Below are 21,102 nucleotides of genomic sequence, written 5' to 3'. Positions count from 1 at the left end.
CAATTATGTTTGTACCTAGAGTACTCACAACAGTTTTAGGGAGAAAGCAGATAGGCTGGGGTCCTGGATAGCAGGATCCCAGCCAGACTAGTCAAAAACCACTTAAATACCAGGCAAAAAGTTGGGGGCAACCATTAGTCAGATTCCACTCTCCTACACCGACATATTATTTCTCTCCCCCAAGGGGAAGAGAGAGGTGTGATGGAGACTTTAAGGCAAATATGTGTTCGGCAGTCAGTAGGATAGCCCCTCCCCACAAATAGAATAGCAACCTTTTTTAGATGGTTGACTGGGGGGATGTCTGGCGAAGGTGGCACCCGGCCAGGGAACACTTTACCCACTACTCAGCCTTCCATGTCTGCTTTTCTCCACTGAACTATTGATTTGTCTTAGCCACGGAACTCATCAACCGAGGATTTCTGATAATTCCCCTGTGGCGCTTTGGATGCGTGTCCCATAGTCTGGTCCCAGGGACAGATGGTGCTTCAATGCATGGTAGCTGGGGCATGATGCACTCAGTGAGCTTCTATGCGAAGTTATACAGGATTACTTAAAACTTAAATATTACCTGGGGTTTCTTCTTCTGTGACCTTGTGGGAAGCATTCAAGGTGGTGGTCAGGGTGTTCTCCCACATCCAAGGAAAGGAGAAAGACGGGCAGTGTTGAGATTCTCACTCTTGAACAGCAAATCACTGAATTTGAGCTGCACCTATCAAGGGAACACATCGATGATATTCTTGGAAAGCTTGAGCAGACCCACCATCACTAAAGCAAAAGTTATTGGACACAGCCAAAATTGTGTGGACGATGTCCCAGTCAAACAAATGTACATATTGGGTAATAAAGCTGGCCAACTACTCTACTGGGTTAAAAAACAGTACACAGAAGGCAGAATTAATCCTTCACTAAGTGACTCTGCCATGCAATTCACAGATTACTGCAGTGAGCTTACTGGAATTTCCCACATCCCGTTGCCCCACCCCCGCTCTTGGTCATAGACTTGGAACCCAGTTGTAGATGACCTCTTTATTAAGGCCTTATTTCCTGCAGACCAGGACAAGTTAGTACTTCCAGTTTCATAGGAAGAACTTCAGCACGCTATAGTGGAAGCACTCTCTGGCAAGACCCCTGGCCCACGATTTAAATAGAAATCTATAAACAATACTCCTTGCTACTTGCGCAGCACCTACTAGCACTGTTTGAGGATTCTGGCCAGTGAGCATCCTTCCCAGAGGGTTTGAATAGCACAACGATAGTCACTATCTTAATGTCTAATAAACCTGCGAATGATTGTGCATCCTAATGCCCTATATCTTTAATTAATGTTGAAGCCAAACTTTTAGCAAAGATTTTCCCCAGTCTGTTTTTGTATTAGTGATGTTCTGGCTAGTGTATGGGAACCAAAATTGTTTATTGCCTTGCGTACGTCACTTGCATGTGGCCTTAGCTAGGGTGGCAGACTTACAAGTGCCCGTCAACAGAAGTAATCCTTATGGGTTCCGGAGTAGTGTGCTACTCGCCAAAAAAGTGCTTCAACACCCCATCAGGGTTAACAAGCGCTATATAAATGCAAACCTTTTTCCCTCTGCTATCCCTCTGAATCCAAATAACTGACTAATATCCACCACTAAAATTACTTTCATATTTCACTATACTAATTCATCACTAATCCTTTATGGGTTCTGGAGTTGCGTGCTACTCGACGAAAAAAGTGCTTCCACACCATCAGGGGTAACAAGCGTTATATAAACGCAAACCTTTTACCCTCTTCTATCCCTCTGCTATCCTTCTGAATCCAAATAACTGACTAACCTATCCACCACTAAAATTACTTTCATATTTCACTATACTAATTCAACACTAATCCTTTATGGGTTCCGGAGTAGTGTGCTACTCGCCGAAAAAGCGATTTGATGCCGAGTCAGGGGTAGTAAGCGCTTTATAAATGCAATTACAGTACAATAAAAGTATTGATGGACTATGAAAAACCTTTGATAGAGTCACTGGCCCTTACTATGTCAGGTGCTCTTTAAAGTGATCTTTGGTCCTCAGTTTCACTCCTATTTTGTGTCCCTATATGAAGCACCATGGGCCCAGGTGAGAATGAGCAATGTGTTGGCGACCCCATTCCCTATCCGCTGTGGAACCTGCCAGAGATGTCCCCTCTATTCCCTCTCCACTTTGCTTCGATTATGAAGCCCTTGACAGAATGGACTAGGAGAGATTTCGAGATTGAAGGTTTCCGATGGTTTGGAGAGGTGAACAGGCAACCTTCCTAAAATTTCATTCAGAAAAGCACCAACTCTCCTAATGATGTGGCTAAGGCGTCGTTGGTATCTGTTCTCTATTATTGGGTTTGCAGCTCATCCCAATAAATAACTGAGTTTTTGAGAACCGGTAGGATCCTAGTTTAAGTTTGGAACTAGACATTGATGAAAAACCAGGTGTTTTGCACCTATTATATAGCTATCTTCCCCCAAAATAGCTCCCGCTGATCACAGGAGTATCGATCCTCTACTGGCATGATGCTCTGAAGCTCACTAAATAGCTTGACAAGCTTACAAACGAGACCCACTTTGGTGTGGATCATGGTTAGCACAAGTCACAAAGCTTTGGGATGTCTTAGCTTGGGAGCTGATCCCGATATTAAATTTGAGCGGTGTCTGTGCTCTTGATCATATTAAGTCCTTTGAACAGCTAGTGGCTGATTTTGAGCTGCTGAAAACGTGGTTATTTAGCTACTTGCAGCTGTGCCACACCCTTGGTGCATATAGAGAGGGATTGGTCGAGGTCCCTGGGTTTAACCTGCTGGACTCCAAATTGGCCATAGTGTCTATTGGCTGTAAGGGTATTTCCGGGATATATAGTTCTCAAATGTTAATGCTCCTGATCCATTGAGTAAAAGACTAGACCTGTGGGAACATGATTTGGGAGAAGTAGCTGATGAGTGGCAAGAGGCTAAGATGGCAGCACATACGTTGGCCATTTATTTTAAACTCCTAATGATCAAATTGAATTACTTTCATAGGATATATTATGGGCCTGATAGGGTATGGAAAAAGAACAGGTCTGTGAGCCGTGCCTATGTTTGATGCAAGGAACCTGTCGACTTATTTTTATCATACAATATGGGAATGCCCTCACATACAGGTTTACTGGAGGCAAATACACAACACCGTTGAAAGAGTCACACAAAAAGCAATCACCCCAGACCCTTAAACTTTGTTAGTGGGCATAATGGATTGCTTGGCAGGATCAAGATCAGTGTACTCACTGTCAATAGTGGGATGCCTGGTAGCCAGGTGAAACATTGCATGCTTCTGGAAGAGTGACCACCCCCCCACCTACCGTTCCACCCCAAGTAAATGAGCTTGGGTATAGGCGACTGCAAAAAAGCAGAAGACATTATTTATAAGTGGAGGGGGTGTGACAAAACACAGAAGATCTAGTGCCTCTGATAGAACCATTACAGCCCAGAATGATTTATTTATATTCAAATGAGATGATCCTGACTCTTGGTTAGCCTCTGTATCATATAATGTCCTGCACAGTGATGACTACCTACCTGCTTTGATTTTTTTGGTTTGACTTCTATAAAAGTAAACAAAAGCAAACTATTTATTTTAAAAAAACGGAAAGGTGAAAACATAGTGGAACTTGCCTTGTGTCCTTCGGGCCTTAGTCCAAATCACTGACTGTGACAGAGATTTGAGGTGTAGGTTTAGCTCTACAGCATATTAGCAAATTTGCCGTAGAGAATTATGCGACAGTCACATTGAGGGGTTTTCCTAACAAAAAAGGTGAAGTAATCTTAGGCCTTTCTTATTGACTGGTGTTTCCATAAAATCTACATGAGGTTTTCTTTCACCCCTTTTATCACCCATTAATTGGTGTTTGATTACATTTGGGATTTGTGAAGAAGGCGTGAAGAAATAAAGATTTGCAGCACTTTGCTAGGTAACGGTCTTGATGTGGAGCATGATTATTGGTTTGTTTGGCTGTTTTTTTCCCAGTAAACCAGTGAAACACATTCTTTCTTCATCACATCTGGGAACAGTTCCTCTGAAATTGGTAGTCTAATGGGGATTGTGCTAATGCCATGCACATTAGGTTCCTAGTGCAACCATTAGACTTAATTCATAGTCTTTAAAGTGGAGGAAGACATTTCATTAAATCTTAAGTAGTGTGATTGTATCTCTGCCTAGCTTATCAGTATCATATCCCTCTTCTACTAGTCGCCTTCACCACCGGCCTGTCGAGATATGGCCTGGGAGGCCTACTATCAATAGCGTAAAGTTGCCTATGTTGAAGGAAGCTTCCCTTCCCCTGTTTGGATGATAGCTGCGAAAACGTCTCATGGTTGCTGGACTGGTAGCTAAGAGGAATTATTTTTTGCTTTGATGATTTGATATTTTCATTACCCTGAATATTAAAAACTATATCTCTGCCCATACCCTCTCTGTTTCAATTCTCCAGCTCTTTTGTACCATTCCTTCTACTCCACAATTTAGTTTCCTCTGTACTATTTTAAAGGTTTACATGCAAACCCACTTGAGGCATTTGCCCTGTTCTCACACAATCCATCAATAAGTTGAGTTTTGAGTGCAGTCCAGTTCCATTGCTGGCAGCCTTTAAGAGTTCCTCCTCTGAAGAAGTAGAGCCAAGTTTCAGTAATGAACGTGACACCTTAGTATTTGGATGATTGATAGGTTTACATGTTATCAGGTAATTCTTTTTTTGCAGTAATTATTTTTGTTCAACAGTGATTGGCTGGGTTTCTATTGTGTGTATAGAGGGCATGAGATGACCTTCATATGTATGCATTTTTAAAATTATTCTTTTTCTTTCTTTAGCCCCAAGGATGCCATCCGTGCCTTGAAGAAGAGGCTAAATGGTAACAAAAACTACAGAGAAGTAATGCTGGCCTTAACGGTGAGCTTGAAAATGTAGTTGACAAATACTCTTCGATCTGCAGTTTTTTTGTTTGATTTCCTTTTTTGGTTTCCTGCGCTACATGCAGCTCTGCAATCTGAGTTATTGTAGCTCAACCCTGTATTGTCTAGCTGTTTCTTCATTTAATTAACAAGCAACAGAATTGCCAATAGGTCTAGCTCATGAATTAAAGTGCCATTTTTGTCATTGATGGGTTTAGGCACTCAATAAGTCATCATACATGCAATTTGTCACTCACCTTTGCATCTATTCATCCATATTCTGACTCATTCTTGTATTCACCCTATGACACAACTTTAAAACATACATTCAAACTCAACAACATATGCAAGATATATTAGGAGAACACAAGTAGAAAACAAATGCTGTCATCAAAACACAGCGGGCATGTGCTTGCAATTACAAAATTAATAGCTGCAGGTGTCTTTCTTGCCGTGGTACTGGACATAGTCTATCTTGTTTTAAAGTTTCAGCTTGGCCGCAGCATTAAAACTAATATGTTGGCTATCTTTGAGTGGTATAATAAGGACATACTATGGACGACAGTATTCATGATGGTCACCTGGTTTAGAGGAAATAGCCACACTGGATGTGGCACACTGCAGATTAAATACATGGCAAGCAAGCCATGAATTATCCGTATTCTCTTAAGAAAAGATAAAAAGGGAAGCAAAGAAAATAAATGGGAACTATAAAAGGAGAACATGTAAAGCTAAAGGACTCGCCAACCAGTAACACTGAAGTACACTCATTTTCAGGTGGTTGTGCACCTGTGGTTAGAAAAGGCTGTCATTCAAGTGGCAAGAGAGAGCCAATGAATGATGTGTTCCGAATCATTACCCCTTGAAGTATGCTGTTATGGATAGAAGCAAAGTGTAAATGACACTCAGACAGACAATGACAGAATAGAGCTGACCCAAAGCCCCCTCTATGTGGATATATATCAAATATATGGTTATATTTATTATTAAATAATGTACTTTTTTTATTGCAAGAACCTAGCCGACAGCTACTGCAGAGATTTTAGCAATAATTATTACAGTGCAAATCTGTTACCCCAGGTTTCTTTCGCTCAAAATTAGTTTATTGAATTTTAAGAAACATCAAGAACAAGTACCAGTCACATAACAGAGTATACAAAATCAGTTGCTTAAGAAGCCCATGTAAAGGACTACAGTACAGCACAAGCAAGCTAGAAAAGAGGGACATAAAATGGCCTTTAGGAGAGATTGAGCACTAAGAGTCAATACATGGGGGAGGTGTCCTCCAAGATAATTCTTTTTTAAGAAGAGAGTGGCAAATACTGTATTTGAAATCAAGGTGGTTTATAAAGCACATTATGGCACCCGTTTTATTTGCGGACCGCAACAGGTCATGCTTGGCTGTCCTATTCCCAAACTCAGAAAGCTTACATTTTTACAAATGCACTGAATTTGAAAAGAGCACTGGACAATGTCAAACCCATATCATTCTTACAGCCTCTTTGAATTTGCATTTAATATTTTTGTTTTCAGCATTTTATTTTTGATTCTACAATTTAATAAGTGGTTAGCTGTCTCAGAACTCCAAACCATAGTGTACAGGCACAGAAAATCAATGAGTATAGCAGCAAAGACAGAGCTGGGGACTGAAGGCTGTCATGTATAGCACTGGTCAGAGGAGGAGCGACTTGGTAGAACTGGTAGTACAATATCTCAGCATTCATTCATCTTGGTGAAGCCCCAGCCCCCTTTCTAATGGTGCATAATATCTGCAATTGTACGGTGAGCTGCATCATTCACCCCCTCCAGCATCCTTATTAGATTCATATTTGCAAGTATCATTTTCTTCAAGATAGATGTGCAGTGTAATTTATTTTCATAGGAATGGCTTAATGAGATAATAATGCTTGCGAATGACAATAAGGCATTCCCTGGAAGCAGACACCTAGTGAACACAAAGCCCAGTCTGCCTTTCATTCTTTAGTAAAATTGCTTGTCTAATATCATACTCACTGACATGGGAAACGTGAGTTGTACAATAGGTGAATCTTTTCTTAAATCTCGCAGTACTTTCTCAAGAGTCAACATAAAAATAATATGAATTGGTAACAAACACTTTGTGAGTGTAAAATATTTCCGCATAATCCTTCATCGGAGGTGTGTGAACGGAGAGCGCGTGGGGCTTCCTGTCGAAAATTGTTCCTAAGGAATGCTCATTTTCTAGCTTCCTAACCATCCCCAGAATCCGTATTTCATATTTCCTTAAGCGGTCTTTCACCAGACTTTAGTTTACTAACTCATGCATTTGATACTTTCCCAAATGGATCATGACGACTGCTCATTGTGGGCAATGAAACGAGATAAACCAGAAAGAACACAAACCCCTTTTATCTACTTCTCTAGGAAAAGTTGTTTAATAGCATCACAGTGGCATTTGTGTGAACTTAAAGAGAAAGCTGCATCCATCACAGTGGCACGTGTGAGACTGAAACGTCAGACACAATAACTTCGCTTGGTAAAGATTCTGGTCCAGTAGCAGGATAAACAAATCAGCACATCGAGTTGGAGAGTAAGCACTCTTTCTGTGGAAGCTCACAGCTTTTGACCAATCAAAAGCAGTACTTGGATGAACCAACATCTGGGTGGAACCACAGGCCCTCTTTGTAGCACCCCTTAAAAGTCTTTTGTTATTCTTAAATCACATATGGTCCAGCACAGGTGCACTGTCAAGCCAGATCTAAAAATGAAAGCATGTGCCACTTAGACGAAAATAAGGTATTTCATATGAATAGATTTCTTGCTGAGTGTGGTTTGAATTGCATATTCTTTCACTTGGGTTGTTGTTTGCAATCTTACCTTCTGACATAAGTGAACTGTATTCTTGACAATATACCAGTGGATTCGTTTGCCTTTTTGAAATGATTTGTACTTTGCCTAGGCGAAATTAAAATTATACCGCTGTAATTTGTGTAAGAATGCAAGCGGCTGTTTTTGTTTTTTTTTTAAACTTGTTTTTAGCACGAAATGACTCCTTGCTTAAAAAATGGATGTAAGAAGAACTTTTGTGTTAAACTTTTGTAGTAAGGGGCGGATTTGTATTTCACCTTATTTTGCCAAAGTTTTGCTCAATTACACACAACAGCAAATTACTCGAATTTCGGACACTCCTAGTTTATACCCCCAATTTTACTATAAGCAAGCCATTCTAACATGCATCCTTGAAAAATGAAAAGGAAGGGACTGTTCATGATTACCGCTGCAAACCTTCGGTATGGTGTACTTTCACACGTGCGATTTCCTTCCTTTGAGAATTGCCCCCTAAAGTCTGCAGAGATGGACTGAGGCAAAATATTCTGGTCAGAGCCTGCCACCCCAACTGCAGGACTGATGCCAACTGTGGCAGGAATCCTTTTTACTAGAAGATCAGGCTGCCTCCTAAAAATTGTGAATACAAAGCTAAATTCTTCGTACCTGACATTTGTGTTCATTATTATTATTACCTTCCAATATAGATTAAAAATATAATTTAGTACATTGCTTTACACTCAATAGCTGGTGACCATTTAGCTCATTTATTCAATTAGACTAATCGTACCACATCGTTAATTTGTGATGCTAACGGAAAGCAATCTCTTGATCCATAGAATCCAGGTTGTGCTGTTCTTTTCTGATTCCTCAGACAGGTCATCTCTGTGCTGATTCTGTATATATCCTGTGGACACAGTTAGCGTCATAACAGGAGGCCTAAAGCCAAGGTCTGAAAGTTGAGCACCCTCAAAGAATATTGTGCGAGCAGCAGCTTAAACCTCACTCGATGTGGTGAGGAAAGTGTGGGTTAGTGTGTCTGCATGCAGTCAACAAACACACAGTGACTTAATATAATGTATGAGAAATTGTTGATAAATACGGTGACAAGAATAAAATATCTCCCAGGCTAAAGCTTTCCTTCAACCAATTGTTGGATGTGAAATATTTCCCATGTTATCTGCTGGCATGGAACATAGTGTTTTTATTATATCTCAGAGTGCATACAAATTTGCTGGTGGATAATTTCACTTACAGATAAATTTAGAATGCAAAATGTTACCAAATTTCGGCAGTTGACTTTGGGTATGTTCTGCATACTATAACATATTTCCACAAGGAGGCAGATTTGTTGTTTTAGGCAGGGTTTGCACACCTTCCTTTAGATGCAGCACAGTCTCAAATTAAGACCACTCTGAAAAGGATTCTTAACAAATGGAAATAAACTTTCGAATCGTCAACAGTTTTCTGCGCTGAATCTATTACCACTGCCATTCTAGAGTGGACAGTCAGTGCTAATTGTAAAAAATAAAATGCATCTCGTTTCTTTCCTACACCATGAACTGACTCCTGGGCAGAAGACATGTTGTGATGATAAAAAGACGAAAGGATTAGGAAAGTGTTCCTAGTCATGAGTATTCTCCGAACACAAATAGCATGACCAATGTAACCACCATACCATCCAATGGGATAGTGTTCTAAAATCAGGATTGAGCTCTCCTGAGTAGAAGAAACGTTGCAAAGAGAGGTGTTCTGGTTGTTTAAAATCTCAGAATTGTGCTTGCCTACCCTTCAGCTCAAGAAATGATTAGAGAGTTCTACACAAATCACATGGTGTTTCTATTTTCAGAATCAAAAGCTGCTACATTGCAATGTTTCTACAAATTCGGTAAAGCAAAGGGCTGAATTCCATCATGCAATATTTCTACAAATTTGGTAAAGCAAATGACTGAATTCCATCTACAGTTGGCGATTTCTTGTATTTTTTTTAACATCTTAACAATATTTAACTCAGTGCATTTCAATAAGAGGTTGAAACCTCATGTGAATAAGCCATTTTTTCAATTTTCAGTCAATCAATACAAAACTGTATTCGGCAGCATCGTGGCAGCCATAAAAGGTATTCACAAACAGAAAATGATAAAAAACATTTTACATCATGATATTTTAAATTAAGATGTAACCAATACATAAAAAGCCTCCGCTAGAAGGATAAAATATCTCAAACAGTACCACATTTCAACAGCAATTCTCATCAGTGCTTTGATGTTTGTGCCAGCCTTTAAAAATGCGCCCACATTAAAAGTAACTTCATCATTATGCAATAGTACTAAGAATCTAAGAGTGGGTCGGCATTGACTTAGGCCGTAACAGTACTTCTTTAAAATGGGGGGGTTTCCATTTTATTTTGGTTTGGAAATATTAAGGGCTTGTGCATCAAAATATTTTAATGATAAACTGGCCCAGGCAGAGCAGGGCTTGGCGCTTTCTCATGCGGGCTTCTACTGCACCGTAATTAGATCATGGCGGGAGAAGAACACTCCTCCACCTCATTAGGATCCACCTAACTCTAGGTGGGTAGGGCACGGTGGGTATTCTACCAATCAGTGATGGGGCAGCTGAACAGCAAAGAGGGATATTTACCACAGCCTGCAAATAGCCACTTGAGTCAGCCTTTAGATGGAGAAGCATGAGACAACATAACCTTGACTGTCATATGTTTTTTTTTCTTCAGCAAACAATTTTTTGGAAGGAAAGATATGGTGAAACGCACCATAACACTGACTGCTAAGATGGTCAGATGGAATTGCTTGGGACTCTCTCTTGATTTTTCTTCCCTCCAGTATTGTTAAGACATTAAGATGTAAAGGGAGGATATTGAGTAAACCATAGAATTAAGAATGGAATGCCAGTCCTGTCCGCTACTTTATATATTTGAATCAACCTGCCCTGCAATCCTTTAACTCTGTTGGTGCCATCCAGCATATTCACACCACTTCTCATCTCCCTTGTTCTTTCTCTGAATTATCTATTTCAGTGATCCGTTGGTTGTTCTGCCAAGAGCAGACAGATTTTTCATTGGAAAAAACAACTTTGTTTCTGAAGGGGGTGGGGTTTTAAGGAGGTCACTTTTAAAATTCTTTTAAATTTGCTTTCTTTTTTTTATTTACCCCCAGAAAAGCAGTATTTACAAAACTTTGAGTGTTACAATTATATAATGTATAGTTGACCATATATTTGTTCTTACATAAGAAAAGAAGGGAAAAGCTGAAAGAAAAAGAAATTGATGGAGATTATTTGAACCAGCATTTCCTTGAACCTATTAATAATACATTCCAATCTTCATTACAACAAGAATATAACAAGAGTTAAGAAAAGAACAGAATTAATTTATATCTCAAACCAAATCCATCAATGGGCCCCAAATTTTTCTACCCTGTTTCCTCGCCCTTAGTCCTTAACAGTTATACAGTGCGATTTCAAATCTATATATGCGAAGCAGTGTGGCGTACCACGCTTGGTAGGCCGGAGGATCGGTGTCCTTCCACTTTAAAGCAATCAGCAGTTGTACTACTGCCCGTGCCATAAAACAAAAATATACCTGTGTTGATCCTAATTGAGCTCTTTCGTCAAAACCCCATAACATCATGGTTGGGGGAAATAGGCACTGACTGTCCTAATACCTGATACAGAAATGTTTCAATACCCTTTTTCAATGTGTCTGATTATAGTACACTCAAAACACATATGAACTAGATCTGCTGGGCCCAGCCCGCATTTCGGACAGTGATCATTTTCCCTTTTTCCCCAGCTAAACAGTTTTGCCGGGGTGAAATATAAATTGTAAACTGTTTTGAAATGTTGGACCTTCAGGTTGGCGGAGAGAAAGACCTTCTTAGAGAGAGCCAGGGACCTACTTAGATCCACATCTTGATTCCCTACTTTGCCTGCCCAAGCAGATTCAGTTTTTACTAGGTCATCCTGAGAAGCTTCTATGAAAAGACAATATATATATCCTTAATTCAGGGGCTTTTATATAAGATGGTTTCTAGCAGCTGGATCCTACCAATGGAGATGATATTAGACAAGAAGGGTCTGATGGTTTCCCTGATTTGGACATACTTAATTTACGATCTTGGGTAAATTTTATACTGCCACTGTAGCTCTACAAAAGGAATCATTCCATTCCCATCTAAAACAACCCCTATTCTACTGATGCCTGCCTGCTCCCAATGTTTGCCCATACCATCAAAAAGAGAGACCGAGAAAACCGGGGAGCACCACAGGAATAGATATTTCTGGAGCCTGGGGATATTTAAGAGCTTAGAAGCTTTTGTGCTAAACACTCCAAGCAGCTATAAGAGGCTTTAACCGTTTTTTTTTTATATATATATAATAGCTGGCCTCCAGCTGCCTGAGTAGGACCATTGATGCAGCTCCACCTATAGCCAACTCAAAAATTGAGGGGGGCTTCATATTCCTGTGTACCCAAACTGTTAACTGGCCCCATATTCGATTTAAACAAGATAGCCATTTGTTGCAGTGTTATGGTCCAATAGTTAATTGGGGACCGCCCAACCCCCACGATCATGAGATAGAGTCAAGAATTTCAGTGATCGCCTGACCTTCTGATATTGCTAGATAAATTGAGAACAAATTCCGTCCAGTTTTTTAAAAAACGCTGGCTCTGGCTCCAGTGGAGTGCAACAAAGTAGATATAATATTTTTGGAAACATGGTCATTTTGAGTACATTACACGCGCTACTAGAGGAACTCACCTGTCATTCTGCCATCGCTGCCTGCCGTGAGGGGAACGGCCATCGCGGGGGTGAATTCAGCAGGCCAATAGTTCCGACGATGCCATGAGGGGAACGGCCAGGACTACAATTCCTAGAAGCCTTGGTGCTGGGCGCACGCCGCTGACATCATCCGGCTGCGCCTAGCGCATATATAAGCCCCGCTGGCGCTCCGCTGCGCTGGACGCGCTACTTGAGGAGCTCACCTGTCATTCTGCCATCGCTGCCTGCCGTGAGGGGAACGGCCATCGCGGGGGTGAATTCCGCAGGCCAATAGTTCCTACGACGCCGTGAGGGGAACGGCCAGGACTACAATTCCCAGAAGCCTTGGTGCTGGGCGCACGCCGCTGACATCATCCGGCTGCGCCTAGCCTTGCCCGTCATAGCCCGGAGTAGGCTGGGCTGGGCCACGTCATTTGGCATGTGTTTTCCCCTATAGAGGTCAGTGGAGTGTAATCACAAGAACTAATGGTACTGTCATCAGACCAGTGGGAAACTTTGGTCCACACTCTGTGGGTTTGTGCATAAAGGAAGCTTTGCTTATCGAAATAATTCCACTAACTTGTCTACAATGAATAAGGTCAAGGGTAATTTGGGAAACAGGGTGGCGGGTACCCTGGATGCTTTTTTAACTAGGGCCAACTCTGTACTGACCCAAGAGATTCTGGACACCGAACGCAGACTTTCATTAGATTTCCAAAGTTCTAGTAATAGGTTATCGGTAACACCGGAATTCCTCTCACTACCAGAACCAGGTGTCATTGAAGGTTCTCCTATCATTACATCAACTTCTCAGCCCCCAGAGGAGCTGATTATTCCATCTGCTGAGGAACCAACGGCCGTGGATAAAGGGATGATCACCAGGGGGAAACAGGGTAAAAATACAACAGCCAGGGTTACAAATACTAGAAAGAAGGGAAAAAGGGAATGTAAGCTAGTGGGTGCACAAGAAAGCGAGGTTGGGATAACAGTTAATGTCCAAAATTCAGATACTATTGATATTGCTAATAGCACCAGGGCGAGACAGGCATCTAAGAGTGTTTCAGTTGAGGGCCAGGGACACGAGTGCAATCTAGAAAAGTTAGAAATTTTACTACCGAAGCTATTGGATCCGATCTTTAAAAAGCTTATAAGTATAGAAGATAGATTAGCACTTATAGAGGGGAACCGTGGGTGGAAACCTGACACTAGATTAGTCACCTCTCAAAATATTACAGCAGAAATGTCGTTAAGTGGCATTTCTAAGGCACACAACGATGACACAATACAGGGAAGAGAGGCCCCGGTCAATACAGTCGTTCAGCCCCTTCCAGTAACTGAAACAACATCTACCCAGGGGCCACAGTAATCTAGAAAGCCCAATAGTACTATTGACCGACCAACGATCAATCGGGAACGGAATCACCCTGACCAACACCTACAGGAAATCCATTCGATTGATCTCCCATTGGAGTCCATACCTTATACTGTAATGCTGAGCAACGTCCCCCAATTGAAGGACGGGGTTACAGAGGACTTCAGTCAACTTAAAAATAAACTGAATCAATGGTTTACTAACTATTTATATAGGGGACAGGATGTTAATAGATTCATAATAATGGCTCGCAGAACTAAATGGATTGGCAAAAGGACCAAATCATATAATGGTGACTGTATTGTTGTGAATTTTGATAACCCATACCCCGCTGAGAAAATATTACAGGAGTTTCATAAGTGTTATCAGGGCTCTGGTTCTAATATAGTTATTCAGTCCCTTAGTTATTTCTACTCCCAAGAATCTTGGTTGAACAAAACTGATTCCAGCAGGATAGATTATAGACATCCAAGGGACACTATGAGACAGAACCCTCGTCACCGACCACCTACTCGATTTCAACCCCCGAGGAATACGGTTAATCCTCTTCTTCCCCTAGGACTAGAACTAAAGAACAGATATTTGCCTCTATCTGATTTTTTTTTTTTGCAAAAACAATTTTTATTGCATCACTCAATCACAATTGCCATCTGCAATAACCATCAAATCCTTGGTCGTCTCCCAGTATCGGACACCATTGCATAGTACAGTGTAGACCACTTCCCACTACCAATGCACTGTCCTCCAACACTCCCCAACGCAAATGTTCCCTCCCCCCCACCCACATGTCAGTGTGCCAGAGCCCCAGGTACCGGGATAATGCTATCTCACAATTAGCCGTGTTAGCGGCCGCGGACTAGCCCCAACCCCATGGTCAGGCGCCGAGCGGAAAGGAGAAGGGAAGCCCTCCCGTCCTCATGCAAGATCCATCAGCCGCCTCTCCCCAGCTACGCTGCTACCTGCTGCTCCAGAGCGTCGGTGTCCTCCTCCGCTTCTGTGCCCCACCCTCGGAGGTCAACCACCAGCGCTTCCCATGCATGTGCCATGGCTAACGCCTTTTCATCATTGCCCCTCAGCGCTAGTTGCAGCCTGAGCGTGCTCTCGCTACCCGCCCATTTGGTGAAGGCAGCTCTCCACCTCGCGAAGCTGGGACCCGTGCTCGATTTCCAGTGTAGGGTAATTTCTCTTTTAGCCACCACCAGCCCTAAGTCGCAAAACTTGCTCGTGACTTTCGTGCGCCGTGTGTGGGGAAACCATAGCAGCAAACAGACTCTCATTTCCACCCCCAAGTCCCGCCCCGTCACTTGGGTCAAGCAGTCGATGACCTCCCCCCAATAGCAGCTTAGGACGCCACAGGACCAAAACATGTGTTTAAAGTCAGCCCCCTCCTCCCCACAGCGAGGGCACCGCGGAGTGGGACCCCCAAAATATTGAAATAATTTAGCTGGCGTCAGATATGCTCTATGCAAGATAAAGTACTGCACCAATTGAAACCGGGCATTACGTGTGCTCTTCCAGGCCCGTCTCTGCAGAGTGGGCCACGTCAAGTCCGGGATAGGTTTCCCGATGTCCAGCTCCCATTTATCCTTCAGCGCACTCAAAGGGGCTAGGTGTTCCGTCGCCATTCTCTGATATAGGCATGTAATGGCCTTGACTGTGCCCGCCGCCATGACCACATACTGACAGCCAGCGGCCGTCTGCGGTTCAGAGAGTCCCGCATTCCAGTGCTTTTGTAGCGCTGCCACCAGGGCCGCGTGGAGCAGATAGTCTCCCCTCGGGATCCCGAAGGAATCCTGCAGTCCCTGGAACGGCTGAAGCACTCCGTTTAGGTAGAGATCCCCCACCATCTGTATCCCCAGGTCTTCCCAGTGGGCCAGCCCCGACCAATCCCCGCCATGGGGGAGGGCCGTGCACATACCCAACGGGATCTCTGGGGCGTATGGGTGAACAGTGCTGACCCTGCGCAGGCTGCGGTTCCAACACAACCGGAGCGTTCGCTCCTCCAGCGTTAGTTGCGACAACTCGAGTCGCTGCTGAAAGACAATAAAAGAAAGGACGTGTCGCGGGATCACCCTGCCCTGTGGGCCTTCGGGGCCTCTAAACTCCCTAGCCACTGCCTGCGTGAGATATTGCAGCTGGGCAGCCAAATAATACCACTCGAAGTCGGGCACAGCAAGCCCTCCCTCGGCTCTGGGCCGCCGCAGTGTGGCCAGCGCCACCCGTCGCCTGCCAGATCCCCAGATGAAGCCCGTGATCATGGCTGTGAGCTTGCGGAAGAGCGACACCGGCACCCAAATGGGGAGCGTACGGAAGAAATACAACAGTCGTGGGAGCGCCACCATCTTCAGTAGCGCTACCCGCCCCGCTACCGAGAGTGGGAGGGTGCTCCAGAATTCAGTACTGCCCGCCAGGCCCCTGATCGCCCTCCCCACATTCCCTTCCAACAGATCTTGTTGGGCGCGGTAGATATGCACCCCCAGGTACGGCAAACAGCTAGCCTCACAGCGGATTGACCCCAGGCTGGGGGGGGTCCGCTCCCACTGTGTGACAGGGTACACACAAGTCTTGCCCCAGTTGACTTTCAGGCCCGATAAGTATCCGAATTCCTTCAGTAGTGCCTTGGCGCCATGGAGGGCCCCCTCCGCGTCAGCCAGGAAAAGCAATAAATCATCTTCGTAGAGGGAAATATAGTGGGTTTCCCCCCGCAGTAGCAGCCCAGCGTATGCGCGTCCCAGTCGTGCGTGGGCTGCCAGAGGCTCAACCGCCAGGGCAAACAACAAAGGCGAAAACGAGCAACCCTGCCTCGTTCCCCTCCTTACGGGATAGGGAGCCGAGATCGTGGTCCCCGTTCGCACCCTAGCCACCGAATTAGCGTAGAGCAACCGCGTCCAGCGCACGAACCCATCCCCCAGGCCAAACTCCTGCAAGACCCTAAACAGGTAAGGCCACTCCACACTATCGAAGGCCTTCTCCATGTCAACCGACAGCGTCAAAGCGGCCGGGTAATCCAGACAGTCCACTTCCATAACCCGCAACAGTCTCCGGATACACGCCGACGTGTTCCGTCGAGGGATGAACCCAGCCTGATCAGGGTGTATCAAGGAGGGCATATGTACCAGCAATCGCGTGGCCAAGATTTTGCTCAGGATCTTATAGTCTACGGTGAGCATAGAGAGTGGACGATACGCTGTCCTGGCACTCGGGTCCCCTCCCTTCTTCAGGAGCGGTATAATCAGCGCCTCGCGCGTTGAGGCGGGCAGCCGACCCTCCTTCCAGGCCTCCCGGTAGACTGCCTGCAGCTGTGGGGCAAGTAAGTCCACATACGCCACATAGAACTCCACGGGGAGCCCATCTGTGCCCGGGGTTTTCTTGCGCGCCATATGTTTGATTGCCGCACGAATCTCACCTAGCGAGATGTCCCCCCCCCAGCGCCTCCTCAAGGGTGGGGTCCAGTTTCGGTAATCGGGCCGTTGTCAGGAAGTCCTCCAGTTCCCCAGGTGCGTCGTGCATGGTGTTGGTGTAGAGGGCAGCATAATATGCCAAGAACTGACCATTAATCTCCCTCTGAGAGTATACTGTTACCCCCTCCCCGGTGGTCAGCGAAAGTATGGGAGAGCTGCGCGCCCCCGGGTTCGCCAACCAGGCCAAAAGCGACCCGACTTTGTCCCGCTCCGCATGCGCCCTAGTGAGGTACTCCTTATAATCAAAACAGCGGAGCCGCTCTACCTGCACTGCTACGTGTTAGCGCGCCGCGACCGCCTCATCCTGAGATGCCCCCCCCCCGAATGCTGTGCTCTCTCCGTAAAGCGCAGCGTGGCCTCCGCCTTCTCTATGTCTCCTAATAACGTTTTCCGGACCCCAGACGTGGAGGAAATACATATCCCTCGGATGACCGCCTTGAACGAGTCCCATTCCCATGCCCTCTCGGACGCTGTCCCCGTGTTCTCTGTGAAATAATTCTCGATGCCGGCCTGGACTTCCGCGTGGAAGACCGAGTCCTCCAACGCCCGCGGATTCAGGCGCCAGGTGGGTATCGTCTGACGTTGTCTACTCCATTGCGCTATAACCAGACAGGGGTTGTAGTCCGATATGGTTTTCGCCAAGTATTCGCTATGGCGAGTCAGAGTCTGTATGCCCGGAGAGCATAATATGCCATCCAGACGCACATGCAACTCATGTGGGGTAGAATAAAAGAAGTAGCTCCCTCCATGTGTCCACCAACCCCCACGCAGTCTGCCAGTCCCGTCTACTTCTAGCCACCCGATGTATCGCAGATTGAGGCAAGGGTGGGTGAGAACGATCTAAGTGAACATCAGTGATGGAATTAAAGTCCCCCCCCCAGTATGATCGGCCCTTTTAAGTACTCCGCTAAGGCGCCCGAAGCGCGCGTAAAGAAGGCCGCTTGCTCTGTGTTTGGGGCATAAACGCTGCATAGTGTCACGTCTCTCCCATCTAGCCGGCCCTGCACTGCCACCAACCGTCCCTCCGGGTCCACCCGCGTGGCGAGGGGCTGGAAAGGAAGCCCCGCTCTAACCCAGATAAGAGTGCCCCTTGCAAATTTGGAATAGGTGGTGTAAAACAACTGACCCCGCCAGCGCCTTTGAAGGGCCCATATTTGCCTCTATCTGATATAGATGAGTGCGACTGACTAACCCCTCCGGAATCAAGTAGAATAAGTCCTCAAATTCCCATACAGGATCCCAGTAAAGATAGTATAATGGATAGTCTACTGTCCCCTAGAAATACCCTTCTATTTTGGAATATTGCAGGGTTGGCTAGGAAAAGTAGCGATCCACGCTGGATTACGTTTGTCAGCCAGTATAAGATCATAAGTCTTCAGGAAACGTGGGACATGGACAATAATTATTACCTAGATGGATATAAGGCCTTCTCTGTTCCGGCCTCCCCTTCGGCCAGTGGCAGGCCTAAGGGAGGCCTTGTAACATATGTCTCACTAGATATCAAATGCGACGTACGTTTGATCACTCATTCCCACCCTGGAATCCTAGCAATTATATTAAGGAAGGGGCATGTTGAATGGGGGATAATACATTTTTATAACTCCCCATCTATTCTTGCAGAAGGAGGAAACATTAAGTCTTTGGCTACATTTATAAAAAAAACATATGGCCAATAACCTGCATAGTTTGATAATCACAGGGGATTTCAATATCCACCCATGTGGTAATCTTTTTACTACTTGTTTAGCAAACCTAAGTTGCCCGTTAATATCTGGTTTACACTTTGAACATACAGTGCAGGGAGAGGAACTTAATGATCTCCTGTGTGAATATGATTTGGGGTCAGTTATGTCTTATATGAGCTCGTCCACATTGTTCCCAATCCCAACTTTCATAGGTAAAGGGGTTGGTACTTTTATTGACTATATTTTTATTTCATCATCCTTAGTTCCCCTTTTAGGGGACTTTTTTATCCTACCTAATGAATTTAGCGACCATAATCCGCTGACGGTTTACCTCGGTGGTATCCTGTCTGATCCAACTAGTAATAAACCGGCCACAGGAGTTTTAAGACCCACAGATGGGAAAAGGAGGTTAAGGTGGACCCATATATCACCTAGTGCTTTTAATGAAAATGTAAAGACCCATTGTCTGGGAGAAATAGTAACCTGTACAACCGCCGGATCAAATGCTAAATGCGTCTTGGACGCTTTTTCCAATTTGACCATGAAAATAACCGAACTATTGTTAACAAATTCAAGACATACCGTTAACCAGGGCCCTAAATGGTTCGATAAAAAATGTTCTAAAGCGGCCAAATTGTTAAGAGAAGCACTGGCAAAAAAAAACAGAGATCCGTTAGTAGTGCGCTCCCTGAGAAGGTCGTATAGGGATGCCTTAGCTTTCCGAAAGGCTTCTTTAAAAGAGGAAGCCTGGGAAGAACTAGTAGATAGTAGCACCCTAAAAGATAGTGCTAGGTTTTGGAAAGCGGTCAACGGTCCTTTATTCCATCAGATGGGAGGGGATGGTTTGGTGGCTCACATCGGTGAAGGTGATTGGGTTCATCATTTTAAAGTAATGTTTGATAGCCCGGTTGAATTTAATACCATAACAGTGAGTCGTGGAGACGTTCCAGCTATAACCTTTACTGAACTGGAGATTTTAGATGGAATCATGGGTCTGACAAGCAATAAAGCCCCGGGACCTGATGGGATTCCACCTGATCTATACAAGTCGGACCCCCAATTTTGGGCACCCATTCTCTATTCGGTTTTTAATGCGGCTGTTATTGAAGGTTGTATGAATAGCTGGGCACTGTCAACTATAGTGCCGGTCTTCAAGAAAGGTAACAGAAACGACCCCAGCTGCTATAGACCAATATCACTTATTGATTCGGTCGTGAAGGTAATGGGGCAGGCTATTTTAAATAGGCTGAAGGAATGGGCAGTTGATAATAAGATTTTAACAGACTGTCAGTATGGTTTCCATGAAGGGCGTTCTACCATCACACAGTGCCTTAACCTGTACCTACTGCTTAATAAATACACTGTGGTGCACTCCGGCTCAATTCACCTCGCCTTCATGGACCTCTCATCAGCTTTTGACTGTGTTAACAGGACAAAGCTTTGGCAGGCCATGGAGGCGAGAGGAGTAGACGCGGGGTTGATAAACTTTCTACGGGACTTACACTCTTCAACCCGAGCAAATGTAAGGTATGGTAAGGATCTGAAAGTCACGAATGACTTCCCTATTAAGAAAGGTGTAAGGCAGGGATGCATCATGGCTTCGTTTTTATTTAACTTTTACATTAATGATCTTGAGAGGGCCCTGTTAGAGACCGGTGCAGATTTCCCGCGTATAGCTGGACGGGGTATTCCCGTTTTGCTATACGCGGATGACGCTGTACTATTAGCTAGAACTGAAATCGGGCTTCAGACCTTGCTAAATTCCTTTTACGGATTTATGAATAAGCTAGATTTAAATATTAATAGTACAAAGTCTTATACCATGAGTTTGGGTAAACGCTCAACTAAGACATTTTTATTTAAAACGGGGGAAGATTCTATCCCCAGCACCAAGGTGTTCTCTTATTTAGGAGTTTTATTCGATGACAAACTTAAGTGGGATGCCGTGATACACAAAAAAAGGGGGGAGTTGGCTTGGGCAAATGCTGCAATTTTTAATTTTGCTTCCAAAATAGGGAAGAAACCGACGGGGGCTATGCTTCAGGTTTATAGAGCAAAGAGTATTGC

General features: G+C 44.4%; 1 protein-coding gene across 10 annotated transcripts in view; it reads left to right on the top strand.

Moving 5' to 3' along the window:
• Positions 1 to 21,102, top strand: part of TOM1L2 (target of myb1 like 2 membrane trafficking protein) — a 429,404-nt gene that overhangs the window by 139,055 nt on the left and 269,247 nt on the right. For all 10 annotated transcript variants that reach the window (XM_085628956.1, XM_085628954.1, XM_085628953.1 and 7 more), the window contains exon 3: positions 4,854 to 4,932. In XM_085628956.1, the coding sequence (XP_085485082.1) occupies positions 4,854 to 4,932 (79 nt within the window). The remainder of the gene's footprint in view (positions 1 to 4,853; positions 4,933 to 21,102) is intronic.

This window comes from Triturus cristatus, chromosome 10, assembly GCF_964204655.1.
Source record: "Triturus cristatus chromosome 10, aTriCri1.1, whole genome shotgun sequence".
NCBI lineage: Eukaryota > Metazoa > Chordata > Amphibia > Caudata > Salamandridae > Triturus > Triturus cristatus.
The sequence above is the reverse complement of the archived record's forward strand: the minus strand, read 5'-3'. Positions and strand labels throughout refer to the sequence as shown.